General features: G+C 49.2%; 5 protein-coding genes across 5 annotated transcripts; 3 read left to right on the top strand and 2 right to left on the bottom strand.

The window, feature by feature from the left end:
- Positions 1 to 887: 887 nt before the first annotated feature.
- N7455_004764 (uncharacterized protein) lies at positions 888 to 5,987 on the top strand (the record flags this gene model as incomplete). The annotated part of the gene is made up of 6 exons (XM_040956164.2): positions 888 to 4,105; positions 4,164 to 4,509; positions 4,566 to 4,954; positions 5,010 to 5,116; positions 5,176 to 5,558; positions 5,637 to 5,987. 6 exons carry the CDS (start codon positions 888 to 890, stop codon positions 5,985 to 5,987), a joined length of 4,794 nt encoding a protein of 1,597 aa, XP_040813245.2.
- Positions 5,988 to 6,639: 652 nt separating this feature from the next.
- On the bottom strand, positions 6,640 to 9,536 carry N7455_004763 (mRNA splicing protein SYF1). The gene is made up of 5 exons (XM_040956256.2): positions 9,338 to 9,536; positions 9,164 to 9,280; positions 9,046 to 9,099; positions 6,979 to 8,990; positions 6,640 to 6,922 (listed from the first exon to the last, which is right to left on the bottom strand). The coding sequence occupies exons 1-5, from the start codon at positions 9,425 to 9,427 to the stop codon at positions 6,661 to 6,663; spliced, it is 2,535 nt and encodes an 844-aa protein (XP_040813336.2). The 5' UTR covers positions 9,428 to 9,536; the 3' UTR covers positions 6,640 to 6,660.
- A 145-nt stretch (positions 9,537 to 9,681) lies between these two features.
- On the top strand, positions 9,682 to 10,888 carry N7455_004762 (H(+)-transporting V1 sector ATPase subunit D; the record flags this gene model as incomplete). Its single annotated transcript, XM_040956233.1, has 8 exons — positions 9,682 to 9,696; positions 9,752 to 9,864; positions 9,923 to 9,933; positions 9,995 to 10,320; positions 10,374 to 10,422; positions 10,484 to 10,493; positions 10,552 to 10,592; positions 10,644 to 10,888. 8 exons carry the CDS (start codon positions 9,682 to 9,684, stop codon positions 10,886 to 10,888), a joined length of 810 nt encoding a protein of 269 aa, XP_040813365.1.
- A 286-nt stretch (positions 10,889 to 11,174) lies between these two features.
- Positions 11,175 to 12,122, bottom strand: N7455_004761 (U1A/U2B'/SNF family RNA-binding protein; the record flags this gene model as incomplete). The annotated part of the gene is made up of 4 exons (XM_040956155.2): positions 11,175 to 11,569; positions 11,639 to 11,945; positions 12,020 to 12,026; positions 12,082 to 12,122. The coding sequence occupies 4 exons, from the start codon at positions 12,120 to 12,122 to the stop codon at positions 11,175 to 11,177; spliced, it is 750 nt and encodes a 249-aa protein (XP_040813248.1).
- Positions 12,123 to 12,922: 800 nt separating this feature from the next.
- On the top strand, positions 12,923 to 14,038 carry N7455_004760 (CE1 family esterase; the record flags this gene model as incomplete). The annotated part of the gene is made up of 1 exon (XM_040956322.2): positions 12,923 to 14,038. The coding sequence occupies one exon, from the start codon at positions 12,923 to 12,925 to the stop codon at positions 14,036 to 14,038; it is 1,116 nt and encodes a 371-aa protein (XP_040813330.2).
- Between the last annotated feature and the right edge of the window lie 24 nt (positions 14,039 to 14,062).

Raw genomic sequence — 14,062 nt, 5'->3', positions numbered from 1 at the left:
AGCGGGTATTAGCGCCTGACACTAAGAATAGTAAATAAAGATAAAAAAATAAAAGAATGACTTGAATATGTCCAGCACACCCTGGTTGACTAGGTTGTAAGAATTACATTCTCTACTTTGAAATGTCCTACTCTCTTGTTTTTAATGTTTACTCTACTATATTTTGTCCGGCCAACACTATCAACACCGTTGCTATCGTTGCAATCCCCAACAGCTGCAAGGACCAGTGTGACAGGTCACATCTACATGATTCGCTGAATATATGGGGTTCATCGCACCTTGTTGCTCCCTATAGTTTCAAATTTTGCACACGAGCTTGATGCTAGACCTATGTACATGAATATGTTTCATGAGAAGTATATATAGATAGAAATACTAGATATGTCTGACGCACAATGCCATTATATTCTGGACAGTTCAACAAAATTTGATTTAATAATATTCGTGGTCAATTCGAAAATTCCACCTTTGTTTACTCGGAAAATATATCAGCCACTATATCGATGATCGCCGCGTTAATATTTTGATTAATTCATGCATACATGATGTGCCTGGAGCTTCTTATTGCCTTTTTACCTCCCATTCGGACGTGCTATAGTCTGATTATCTGACTATATTGGCATGTAGTGTTGAACTGGCATGGAAGGATGTCAACAAAGGCGAAATCAAACATCTTGGATCCATGGATGCGATCCAATACCAGATGGTATTCAATACCCCATCGGTACAGATTTTGATCCAATCCAATCAGTTTAATACACATTGAGTGGTAATGTGCAGTACAGCCCCTGTCGTAGGCGGTGAATGGGCGGGGAAGACGCTAAGCTCGATAAGGCAACCAGCAGTATGATGATCAAGAGACCAGCTGTTTCGTTCCGACATCCAAAATGGTGTCACAACAGCGAGCATCTTCTGCGATGCTCGATCCCACCATGGACTTGTCCTCACTCCCAATTGCCATCGACCCGGTGGCTTTGGTGACCACTGAATGTATCACCGTCACCTCATCCATGCGCAAGCATGCCCGCTGGGCTCACTCCTCGGTTTCCGCCATCTTGGGCGGCAATGGAGCCTCTCGTGTTTATGAAAGGGATAACTCTGCTCCCTCAAGCCCAAGTCTACGCAAAACTGGCCAATCGATACCTAGTCCTGATGAAGATCATGTTCTGGCCAATCGGTGGGGTCTGCGAGGGAAGAAGGGGAAGAGCATGCAGGACAACCCATTGATATCGGCCTTTACACGACTGCGGAGTGATCTGAAAGATTGCAAAGATATCCGAACTTTTGATACCCCAGCTTTACTTCATCCATTCTTACAGGTCGTTCGCTCCTCTTCGACCTCAGCCGCAATTACCTCTATCGCCTTGGTCTCCATTACCAAGTTCCTCTCTTACAATATTATCAACCCAAATTCCCCACGGCTCCCGATCGCGATGCAGCTACTCTCAGCCGCCATTACACACTGCCGATTCGAAGCTAGCGACTCGTCAGCGGACGAGATAGTGCTGTTGAGGATTCTGAAGTTGATGGAGGGCATACTTTCACGACCCGAAGGCGAACTTTTGGGCGACGAGAGCGTCTGTGAGATGATGGAAACTGGTTTGAGCATGTGCTGCCAGGGTCGCCTGTCAGAGGTACTGCGGAGATCCGCCGAAATGGCAATGGTCAAAATGTGCCAGGTGATCTTCATGCATCTGTCGCATCTTGATCAAGAAATGCCCACGGGACCAGATCCATTTGCGGGCGAAGATACAAAAAAGGACCCACCGTCTCATCTAAAGATGGACCCATCGGTCAACGGAGACACCGTCACATCGCAGCACTTGTCAGCCATCAGCGCAGACACAGCGGCCGCAGAACGACACCGTACCAGTCGAGAGGGATCACCGGAGCAGGCAGGAAATGGCAGCGTAGCTGCAGCTGCACCGCCGAGCCCGCACGACGACGCTGAAATCGAGCTTCAACCCTATTCTTTACCATCCATCAAAGAATTATTCCGTGTCTTGATCGACCTGTTAGACCCTCATAACCGGCAACATACTGATGCCATGCGTGTTATGGCCCTCCGGATTATTGATGTTGCCTTGGAGGTAGCAGGTCCCTCCATTGCTCGGCATCCCAGTCTGGCTGCCCTGGCCAAGGACGACCTTTGTCGATACCTTTTCCAGCTAGTCAGGTCGGAACACATAGCTATCCTGACTGGCTCGTTGAGAGTAGCCGGCACGTTGTTATCGACTTGCAGGCCGGTTTTGAAATTACAACAGGAACTCTATATTTCCTATTTAGTGGCCTGCTTGCACCCTCGCGTGGAAATACCGCGAGAACCTGGCATCGACCCATCGCTCTACGAAGGCATTCCCCAATCACCGAAGTTGGTAAAACAACCCGCTTCGCAGGCCAATAGTGGAAGATCCACGCCTGTTCCTGTTAAAGATCGACAGAAATTGGGACTCGAAGGTGGAGCGAGAAGGCCCGAAGCCCGAGAGGCAATGGTAGAGAGCATTGGCATGTTGTCACGCATACCTAGCTTTATGGTTGAACTGTTCGTCAACTATGATTGTGACGTGGACCGAGCAGATCTGTGCGAGGATATGATTGGATTGCTATCTCGCAATGCTTTCCCAGACTCTGCAACTTGGAGCACTACCAATGTGCCCCCATTATGTCTCGATTCTCTTTTGGGCTATGTGCAGTTCGTCCATGACCGGCTGGATGACGAGCCGATACAAGGAGACTATCCTCCTCAAGAAAGCTTGAAAAAACAACGTCACACGAAGAAACTCATTATCAAGGGAGCCCAGATCTTCAATGAGGACCCTAAGAAGGGAATTGCCTTCCTTGTCAGCCATGGTGTTATTGAGGATGCAAACAATCCTGTTCTAGTTGCTCGCTTCTTGAAGGGAACTACACGCTTGTCGAAGAAAGTTCTCGGAGAGTACATCTCCAAACGTGGCAATGAGGAGTTGTTGGGGGCATTCGTGGATCTTCTTGACTTCTCGGGGCGTAGTGCGGTTGAAGCCCTTCGGGAACTACTCAGTTCATTCCGTTTGCCCGGCGAATCGCCGCTTATTGAGCGCATTGTGACGATCTTTTCGGAACATTACGTTGAAAAGGTCAAGCCGGATGGTATTGCCGACAAAGACGCACTATACATTTTGACCTACGCCATCATCATGCTGAACACTGATCTCTACAACCGCAACGTGAAGCCACAAAACCGTATGACTTGCGCTAGCTTCGCAAGGAACTTGCGAGGTGTCAACGGGGGTGGGGACTTTGCGGAGGAATTCCTCGAGGATATCTACGATTCTATCAAGAACAACGAAATCATTCTGCCCGATGAACACGAAAACAAACATGCATTTGACTATGCTTGGAAAGAACTATTGCTGAAGTCTTCGTCTGCCGGCGACATCATAGTTGGAGAGACCAACATGTATGATGCCGAAATGTTCGCGGCTACGTGGAAACCAGTGATCGCGACCCTCTCATATGTCTTCATGTCTGCATCAGATGACGCAGTGTATTCTCGTGTGGTGAATGGTTTCAACCAGTGTGCACAGATCGCTGCCCGTTATGGCTTGACTGAAGCGTTCGACCGTATCGTCTTCTCCCTTGCATCGATCAGCACTTTGGCTACTAGCAAACCTCCGAGCACAGCGCTAAACACAGAGGTTCAAGTAGGTCAGAAGAGCGTGATGGTAAGCGAGCTGGCCGTCAAATTTGGCCGAGACTTCAGAGCACAACTGGCAACTGTGGTGCTTTTCCGAGTCATCTCAACAAACGAGGCAACTCTCAAAGAAGGCTGGGAGCATATTGTCCGGATCTTGAGTAACTTGTTCATCAACTCTCTCATCCCACCATTTGATGCTAAACTCACGTCCGAGCTTGAAATTTCTCCAATTCCACTACAGCCTCCATCACAGGTGGTTGATCGGGATGGACGCAACAACGACACGGGAATTTTATCTGCATTTACATCTTACCTCTCAAGTTATGCGGCAGACGACCCTCCTGAGCCTTCGGACGAGGAACTCGACAACACACTCTGCACAGTGGATTGTGTGACTGCATGCTCCATATCCCAAATTTTAACAAATATCAAGTTAGTAAAGGTGTTTTATTGAATGGCTTGTGGCCATGATGCTGACCTTTTTCATAAGATCTCTTCCCCTCTCTTCATTGGAGATGCTCGTGGAGGCTTTGCTGTCCCTGCTTCCCGAGGAGAACGCACCGGCAGTCATCGTCGTAAAATCCGAACGCCCGGCACCAACGTCGAGGGCTGCCAACAGCAGAGCTGATCCTAACCAGCCCAAGTATGATCCTTCGATGATTTTCGTTCTGGAACTGGCAACGGTGCTCACTCTTCGTGACGAAAAGACCCTGGAGGTCCTTGGTGAAAACCTGGCAACAACTCTTCAAACACTGGTGCGCGATGCGAAGAACCTCCATCCGCTAACGGTGTCCCGCGTTGTTTCTTACCTCCTAAATCTCTTGCGACTGAGTCATGTATGTATTCTCGTTTACCCTGCCGCGTGTGTGCTTCTGTACTGATAACACTCTAGGACCAACACTTCATGAGGGTACCTGTTGTACTCCACGCTATTTCTGGATTCGACCAGGATACCTTGGAAACCGTGGCCGTGGCCACGGTCAAGGGTCTTTCCAGGTGCATTGCTCATACCGGCCGTCTACGGAACGAGATCACAATTTCTCCGGATTTCTGGTCAATCTTGCAAAGACTTCACCAACACGAGGCGGTCGCTTCTCTTGTCTTTGACCTTCTACAAAGCATTGTCGAGTCAATGCCCGATATCATCACGGCCGACAACTATGAGTTCGTAGTCAGCCTTGCTAACGACTTCGTCAGCGCCGGGCGTGTGGGATCTATCGAAGAACGACACCGGGATGCCCAGGCCCGTCGTAATAAGGGGGTCAAACAATCCAAGTCGAGGTAAGGGCACTCATACAACTCTATCTAGCGTTGATACTTACCTCTCCTTCCATAGTGAAAACCAAGTTGTGACTCGCGGTGTTAAGGCAATTGGCCTGATCTATCATCTGACTGGACGAGTCCCGGCTCTTATCAAACAATCTCACCTTGAGGAGAATGAAGGTAACTACTGACCCTCTGATATGTATATTGCAGCGATTTTCTAATTTTCTAATTTTTAGCCTGGGCCGCCTACTGGTCGCCTATCTTCCAGTCCTTGACCGCTCAATGCACCAACCCATGTCGCGATATCCGACACCATGCTATTTCCACGCTGCAGCGATCTCTTCTATCTGCCGAACTGATCTCAAGCGATGACGAGGAGTGGACTAGTATCTTCGACGAAGTCCTGTTCCCGCTCGTCCTCCTTCTTTTGAAGCCAGAGGTCTATCACTCCGACCCTGTTGGTATGAGCGAAACCCGATTCCAAGCCGCAACGTTGGTCTGTAAGATCTTCCTGCGCTTCCTTGACCAGCTTCCCAACAGGACGGGTATGCTCCCTCTCTGGCTCAGGATCCTGGACATCCTTGACCGCATGATGAACAGTGGTCAGGGCGATAGTCTGGTAAGTCTATGATTCCACTCGATGACTCAAGTATATCAAGATCAATCCCATCTAACATATCTTCTTCTCATGCTATAGGCAGAAGCAGTCCCCGAAAGCTTGAAGAATATCCTCCTAGTTATGGCTGATGGAGGCTACCTCGTGTCTCCATCCCAAGACCCAAGCAAGGAGGAAATCTGGGTAGAGACCCGCAAGCGCCTTGGCCGCTTCTTGCCCGATCTTTTCTCGGAGGTCTTCCCCGATACCTCCAACCTGCCCGAAAAGTCTCCAGACTCTGCCGTCTCATCCACAGAGCAGTCCAATGAGACAGAGAAGGCTAGCGAGACAGAGCAGAAGAGCGAAGATACTGCGCCCCAGGACAGCGAAGAAGAAAAGGAGGCGAATGCCGAGAGTCAACCCCCTCAAAAGACAGAGGAAAGCACCCCGTAAAGGAGTGTTGAACCATTTCCGTGGATGTATGATGTATCTTTTTTTAATTTCTTGACTCCCCTGTTCTTTTTACATTTACCCTAGAATAGCGCCGGGGTCTATGTCCTACATGTAGATATAGCTTGATTTGATGATCGGCGCTGCGTGCGAGAAGACTACCCATGTTTCTGTTTGCTTTCTTTCTTACCTACGATATGCGAATGACGAAGGCCGGTTCCATATCAACGTAAAGCTTACTTAGAATTCGCCAATAGAATGGACATTCGTAGTTGCAACATATCGAGCTGGACAAGTTGCGACACAGGTGTATCATTCCTTTGGGTAATCTATACACATACACATACAATAATAGAACGCCATCCCAAGACAAAGATAATAAAATCGAGCAGAAGATCAGAGAGGACCAAAAGTCCCCTGGTTAACAAACGGAAAAAGAAGTCATGATTTGAGATGCAGTGTGCTCGGAGCAGATAAAAGGGGACTGAGGCGGCGATCAATCGCAAACAACTCTCATACTAGAATGCGTAAAGATAGCAAGTATACAACATACAATTCGACGGATGCGACACAGAAACAACAAAGAGATAGGAGATCAAGTCAGTAAAAAAAAATCTCATGAAATGTTCCCTTTCTCTTGAAAAAAAAAAAAAAAAGCCCATATCAAGTTCTCCCTCTATTCATCGTCCATGTCAAGATCGATAGCGTCGGGGTTGGCCTCGGCAACAGCTGGCTCTTGGCTGGCAGGTGGAGGACGGCTACCGCCCTCTGGACCGCTGGTGGCAGCCACGAAGCCAACTGGGGCACGAGCTTGACGCTCCAATTCCGCCATGGCATCTGCGCGGCGTTGATCATCGTCGCCTTCGCCTTGTTCGCCAGTCTGGGGTTGCTGCTGGCTCCTGGCAATGGCTTGCGATGCAATGAAGTTGACGTCGGTGCTGTAGATAATGTTAGAAGATTCGTTATTAGTTTGATGGTGGTGGATATCACATACTTGTATTGAGCTTGAACACTTCGCTTGATACGAATCATTTCGCCGAAAGTATCGTCGTTTCCATGGTTGACTTCGAATAACTCCCACTTCTGCCAGAAGGGAGCGTTTGTGCGGGGATCGCAGAATTGAGAAGCGTGGCCATAAATCGCGCGAGCACGATCGATCTCGCCCAGTCGTCGCTCCATCTCGGCGAATTTGAGGCACATTTCTTTGGCCTCCTGGTCGGGCAGAGCCGCAATGGCGCGCTCGTATATCGGTCTGGTGGATGTGAGACCGAAGTTGGAGGCCGATTTTGTGATGTAGAATTCGAACATCTCGAAGCGGTCCTCGTCGGACACAGCCCGCGTTGCACGCTCGTAGATCCGCATCGCGTGCCGTGCGAGACCGCGCTCTTCTTCCAAGTTGCCGTACATCAGGTAAAGAGACTTGGCAAACTTGGGAGGACAATCCTCCAAGGCCTGCTCAAACAGGTCGCGGAGTCGCTCAATGCCGATCTGCCAGTCCACAGCCTTGGTCAAGTACAAGTTCCAGAGTTCGAATGCAACTGGATACATGAAAAGATCCAAGCCTCGCTCGTATACCTTGAAAGACTCTTCGAAGTACTTGTTTTCTTCCAAGAGATTGGCATAGTTAACGACAGTTTGGGGTGTGGCGATGCGAAGCTCGAAGATCCGCTCGTAGACCTTTTTGGTTTCATCCAAAGACGAAACACTCTCAACAAGATCAACATAGAAACTCCATAGCTTCCAGCTCTTGTGGATTCTTTGCTGTGGGGACAGTGTCTCGTCGAAGTAGTCTACCGTCGATTTCTTCGGTGCCTGTGTCGCCTTCACCATGATATTGACTGCTTTGTCGAAATTCTCGGCGCGGAGCTCCATTTCAGCCCATTCACACCAGGTCTCTGCTAATTCAGCTACAGACTTGAATGGAACCTTAACAGCCTTGTCGAAAATGACTCTTGCAGTATCCAAGTCCCCGCCGTTCTCATAAAGCCTTGCGTAATTGACCCAAAGTTCAGAGAATTTTCCAAGCGCTTTCTTGGGGTTGATTGCAGTAATGGCATCTGTGTAGGTGCGGACAGCTTCTTCCTTGTTATCGCCCCAGAGTGCCACTCTCTTTTCCCATTCGATGACGTTGTGAGGGTTCTGGCGTAGGAGTACATCATTCACCAAGAATGGTCTGCGGTCCATCAGCTGCTCGAAACGCAGCATGCGGAGGTCAAGATCAAAGTCGGCGTCCTCGTCGGCTTTGCCCTTGTCAGAGCGGGCGGCTGCGCCTTCCATCAAGCTTCCGATGATAGACTCCTCGAACTCGACATAGGAGTCGAAGACGAGAGTGAAATCACGAACCGTCATGACAGTAGTGATTCCCTCCTCAAAGACATCCCGTGCCTTTTCGAAGTTGCCCTTGGTGATCCAGTATGTGGCTAACCCGGCCCACAGCTTGCCCCTCTGGTCCGCAAAGCGCGCGATACCACTTCGCAGAATGGCGTCAACATCAATCCCGACCTGAGGGCCGGTCTTAATCTTCTTAGCCTTGGAGACTAGGAGATCAACCATCTCCGACCATAACTGGAATGGACCCTTGCCATGTTTGGACTTGAATCGGGAGTCGTCGAGGATATCCATGAATTTCTTCACAGCTTCCGTGTATTCACCATTTTCAACAAGAAGCTCTATGTAATCCTCGATGTTCTCGGGGTGAATTTGCATGTACCGAGCAAAGATCTTTATAGCAGTCTGTCCGGAAGCAGACCGAGCGAAGCCTTTGTACAGTCTCCAGATTCGGTTGTGCTGTGTGACCGGCAAAGCGCGAAGGGACCGGTCGAATGTTCGTCGAGTCTGGGTCACCATGGGCTGCTGGAGCAGGAAGTCGAGGTACATTTCCCAAATGCGCGGCATCTTGTTCAGGAGGATCAGGGCTCGTTCGAAGAGCGCGTTGACTTTCTGGTACTCGGCGCGATAGACCGTGGGATTGCGGCCCTTCAGGTGCTTTGATCGGAATTCCAGATACTAGGACGGTCAGTAAAAGCAGAGACTTGGGATTTTTTTTCAAAAAGTCACTTACCATCTTCCAGAGCTTGTAGGAACGCGGTAATTGCTTACAAGCGCGCTCCATGACCTGATAAAAGCCATTAGATTAGTGGTGATCCTCAGCGATTCGGTTGTGGTGGGTGAAGACATACAAATGCTTGCTCATAGAGGGTGCCATTTTGCTGTTTAAATTCGATATAGGCAAGCCATGGCTTGACACTGCTAGCGTCGCGAAGCAAATCTTGTTCGTAGATGATGTCTTGATCAGTCTAGCGAGGAAATGCATGTTAGCCTCAAGTTCAAATGATCAATGGGTCAAAACTTACGATCAAGTAGAGGTCCGGCCGGGACGCAGATGGTCGATCCATCTCTGCGTGCTGCCGGTGGGATCTCGGGGGCAAAAGCGTCCCTGGCATTGCGCCACTCAGTCGAGCGAAATCCAATTACACGATCAACGTGTCAGCATAAAGGAAAATTGCATAAACAAGAGGCTGCTGGCGTGCGCGTTTAAAGCCAAACCTGTTGACGGATGAGGTTCCCACATTGATTGCGGCACGTGATTAATCTGTATCAGGTGGGCGGTGGAGCTTTATCAGCGTCATACCAATGTGGCCGCGTTGCTCAAGCTGAACAACAAGGACTATATTGTGATCTTTGTTCTGCTGCAATCATGTCCGGCGCTGTGGTGAGTTTATTGTGGAACTGAACTCTCATATTGATTTAATCTGACCTCTATTCAGGGCCGAGAGGCAGTATTCCCAACTCGCCAATCATTGGGGTTGATGAAGAACAAGCTGAAGGGGGCGGAAATTGGCCATAGTTTACTAAAGAGAAAGAGTGAAGCTCTAACAAAGTATGATTCCTTTGCCTTTCTTGCTTCTTACAGTATATGCTGACCTTCTATCCAACAGGCGTTTCCGAGGTATGAAATGCGACACATTCCTGTTCCCCACCTTATCGAGCCGCTAATCATACTCCGACAGACATCACACGTCGCATCGATGAAGCCAAACAAAAGATGGGTCGGGTCATGCAGATTGCCGCCTTCTCGCTGGCGGAAGTGAGCTACGCTGTAGGCGGAGATATCGGCTACCAAATCCAGGAGTCCGCCAAGCAGGCCCGTTTCCGCGTGCGAACCAAGCAAGAGAACATTTCCGGTGTTCTTCTGCCTACATTTGAAAGCTACACCCAGGAGGGCGTCAACGACTTTGGTCTGACAGGTCTAGGAAAGGGAGGACAGCAGATCCAACGCTGTCGGGAGACATACGCACGGGCCGTGGAGACATTGGTGGAACTGGCGAGCTTACAGGTATGCATGGTATCTATGCAATGGATTGGGATACCGCTCACCAATCGTGCTAGACTGCCTTCTTGATTCTGGATGAGGTGATCAAGGTTGTCAACCGAAGAGGTAAGTCAATTTTCCCATGGATTGTGACGGCTTACTGTGTTAACTAACTTGTGTGATATAGTAAATGCGATGTAAGACCGGGACTCATGAATTCGGTCCTTGTTAGGGATACTAACGTATCATCAACAGTGAACATGTTATCATTCCTCGAACCGAGAACACTATCAAATGTTTGTATCGTCTACTTCGGGTGTCTCTTGCACAGGCTAACCATTCTGAAGACATCAACTCCGAACTCGATGAGCTCGACCGAGAGGAATTCTACCGCCTGAAGAAGGTTTCAGGCAAGAAGAAGAGGGACGTTGCTGCCGCAGACGCTGAGATTCTCGCGGCCCGGCAAAAGGCAGAGCAAGAGCAAGCAGAAAACCCCAAGGAACCTGCTGCTACTCCCACTGCTATCTTTGCGAAGGAGGAAGAGACGACAGATGTTCTGGGCGAGCAGGAAGACAACGATGTCATCTTCTAGACTGCTATTTTGTTTCGTATTGATACTCTTTTCTTGTTGACATCTTCCTTGACCGCGACATGTACTACTTTGTATGCTCATACTCGTTTTAGCCCCGTGGCTTGTTTCATCTACTTTGGGAAATATTGAACTTCATGTGATACGCAATATTGACGCATTGCGATAGCAAGAGAACCGTGATAAAGCTCTCCGTATTTCTAATACACATGTACTTGAGACAAGACCTTCCAAACGCCAGAAAGAACAAGACCGGGATATTTTGTAGGATGCAACAAACCACCCACGACTACTGTCGTTGGTAGGTAACGCGAATCGCCTTGCCCTGGTCGCCCATGGGCATGCCCGACGTAGCCTCCTTGGCGCTGATTGCTCCAGCCTCGGCCTCGTATTCGACGAAAGCAATTCCCTTGCGACCTGGCACCAATCTGACTTCCTGGAATCCTTCGAACCGACCAAAGATAGCAGACAGACCTTCCTGTGTTGCGTCGTCCGGCAGTTCCCGCAAGAACAGAATCTTGTTGGGTGGGAGGTACTCATCGGGAACGACAGCGGTCGCAGCAGCAGCGGTGGGCTTGAGACCAGCACCTTTGGTGGTCTTGGCTGGGCGTGCGGGTTCGACAGCGGCAGCAGGACGCTTGAGTTTCTTCTGTGCTTCGAGGGCCTCGTGGGCTTGTTTGCGCTCTTTAAAATGAACATTATTAGCATGAATTGGGTCTTTAAATATAGTGCGCCAGTATCTGTTCAATGTACCTTTCTCGGCTAGGCGTCTCCGCTTGTGAGCCTCCAGCTCGTCGCCGCCACCCTCCCGCTGGACTGTCGCATCGCTGGGTGTCTTCGCGTAATCCAAAACCATAGGCTTCTCGAACAGATCAAAGCCATTGATATCCTCAATAGCGCGGGTAGCGGAGTCGACATTGTCAAAGACGATGAAGGCCTGGCCTTTAGCTTTGAGGTTGGTCTTTGCAACGACCTCTAGAATGGTGCCATATTCAGAGAAGATCTCCTCCAAGGCATGCTTCAACTGTTCGACCTTGATTCGCTCATCTAGATTTTTGACCTAATGAGGAATCCGTCAGTATGATAATGCGGGACCGGAGTGGTGATATGATAGAGGGGGAGGGACAGGCGCACATATACTCTGTAAAGACTTGTTAGCATGGGAATTGATTATGTAGATATAGTATAGCACTCACGTCGCATTTGGAGGAATACCAGCTGTGGAGACGGCTGCCATTTTTGCGACTGTTGGAGCTCTAGAAACCAGCGAGGTCGAGCTTCCGGTTGACTTAAGGCGGAGGGAATGAATTGGGGGGGGGACGGATAGAGATATGTTGCATAATAGTGAGGCCTAATATATCAACTAGCATCATTGGTCTAGTGGTAGAATTCGTCGTTGCCATCGACGAGGCCCGTGTTCGATTCACGGATGATGCACTTCTTTTTTTCTTCTTTTTTTCTTCTTTTTGTATTTGTCAATAGTTCTGGCTCAAGGGCCCACATAATTACTTTTTCCACAGAACTTGATTTTCAAAATGTATCCATTTACTCCATATGGCTTATCTCCCTTAAAATTAAGTCGCCCCGTTTTAGTTTAGTATGGGTGACGAGGTATGCATTAAAGAATAAATACCAAGGTTCCAAATGTTAGTTACATTTGAGTAATCACTAAGAAATTGATCATCTTCATATTTTGCCTATTGTTGATCTTCTCATTTTATTAATAGAAGTTAGTACACGTACATCCTTGAACTTAGGTCGGGTTGTGGGTTGTGTCGATCCCCGAGGGAGATCAAGATATTCAGGTTGTAAATGTAAGGTTTGCAGAAGATAAGCCCATTAAAGGCACACCCGTGGACACGTGAAGTCTTGGCTGAAGCCTTCGCCCCACTCCACTGAGACTTGCGGATCTCCGTGGGTATTCCTGCAGGCTAAGGGGGTGTGTACCTCACAATCCCCCTCCCTCAATCCCTCGAAATATAACCAAACTATGCATTCCTCAAGAAACTAGCTGACCACCTGGTCAACCCGAACAAGATGTACCTCACATCGCTACTATCGCTCGCAGCCCTGGCGGGCATCAGCATAGCCAAAACCTCAGGCTGCGGCGAAGACATACCTTCCAAATACCCCAAAGCAGGAAAAAGCGAGTCCCTCACCCTCCCAGACTCAGACAGGGAATACAGATTATTCATCCCTGCCAACTATGACAAGGACACGCCAACAGCGGTATACTTTTCCTTCCACGGCGCGTCGCGGGACATGGAAGAGGAAGAATCTCTGTCACAATTTTCAAACCCGGAATTCAATCCCAACGGAATCGCCGTCTACCCAAACAGCCAGAATGGATACTGGCTCTCCAGCCCCGCTGCAAAGACGTCGCGCCCCAACGATCTAGACTTCACCAACGATCTGCTCACGCACCTGGAAGAAACCCTCTGCATCGACACAAGCAAAGTATTCGCGGCCGGCAAATCGAACGGCGGTGCCTTCGCCAGCGTCATCGCCTGCAATGCCACGGTTGGAAGCCGGTTTGCGGCTTTCGCGGCTGTCAGCGGCGCCTGGTATGACACCGACGACATTAAGGGCGTGGGACCCTGCGCCCCCGCTAAGCGGGATTCGGGATATCCTTTCCTGGAGTTCCATGGGACGGTCGATACGACGGCACCTATCGATGGTGATGGGGATTCCAAGCTTCCTGTCATCGATGTCTTGCAGGCCTGGGCATATCAAAATGGATGTGCGAACAATTCGCAGCCGACCAGCAATAAGACGATCTTTGATGATCCCGTTGTGAAGCACGCTTCTTGGGACTGTAATGGTCTGACAGGCATTGTCCAGCATTACCGCGAGGATGACAATGGTCATTGCTGGCCAAGTACTGTTGGCAATGATGATTTTACCCGAAATGCTGCACAGTGCCCGTTGGGCAAGTCTGAGTTCAATGCGACTCAATACATATTTGACTTCTTTGCGGAGGATCACTCGAGCACGCCTACCGCAACAAGTACTGGCACAAGTACTGGCACTACATCTACAAGTACAAGTACAAGTACTCATCACAACCAAAGCCCCAAGATTTCACACCCCATGTCCTTCTATGCTTTGTATCTTATATTCTCAGCTGTTCTTATTAATTCAATGCATATTTGAGTTCTACAGCATCTCCACAGAGAT

The sequence above is a fragment of the Penicillium solitum genome (genome assembly GCF_028829755.1).
Source record: "Penicillium solitum strain IBT 25940 chromosome Unknown utg000003l_segment0_segment0, whole genome shotgun sequence".
Classification (NCBI taxonomy): Eukaryota; Fungi; Ascomycota; class Eurotiomycetes; order Eurotiales; family Aspergillaceae; genus Penicillium; species Penicillium solitum.
Note: the sequence above shows the minus strand (reverse complement) of the source record. Positions and strands in the feature narration are given on the sequence as shown.

Coding starts and splice junctions, on each gene's coding strand:
- N7455_004763 (XM_040956256.2), bottom strand. CDS start 9,427: ATGCCAGGGACGCTTTTGCCCCCGAGATCCCACCGGCAGCACGCAGAG. Junction 8,991..9,045: donor CCTACAAGCTCTGGAAGATG/GTAAGTGACTTT, acceptor TGACCGTCCTAG/TATCTGGAATTCCGATCAAA. Junction 6,923..6,978: donor AGTGTTCAAGCTCAATACAA/GTATGTGATATC, acceptor CATTATCTACAG/CACCGACGTCAACTTCATTG.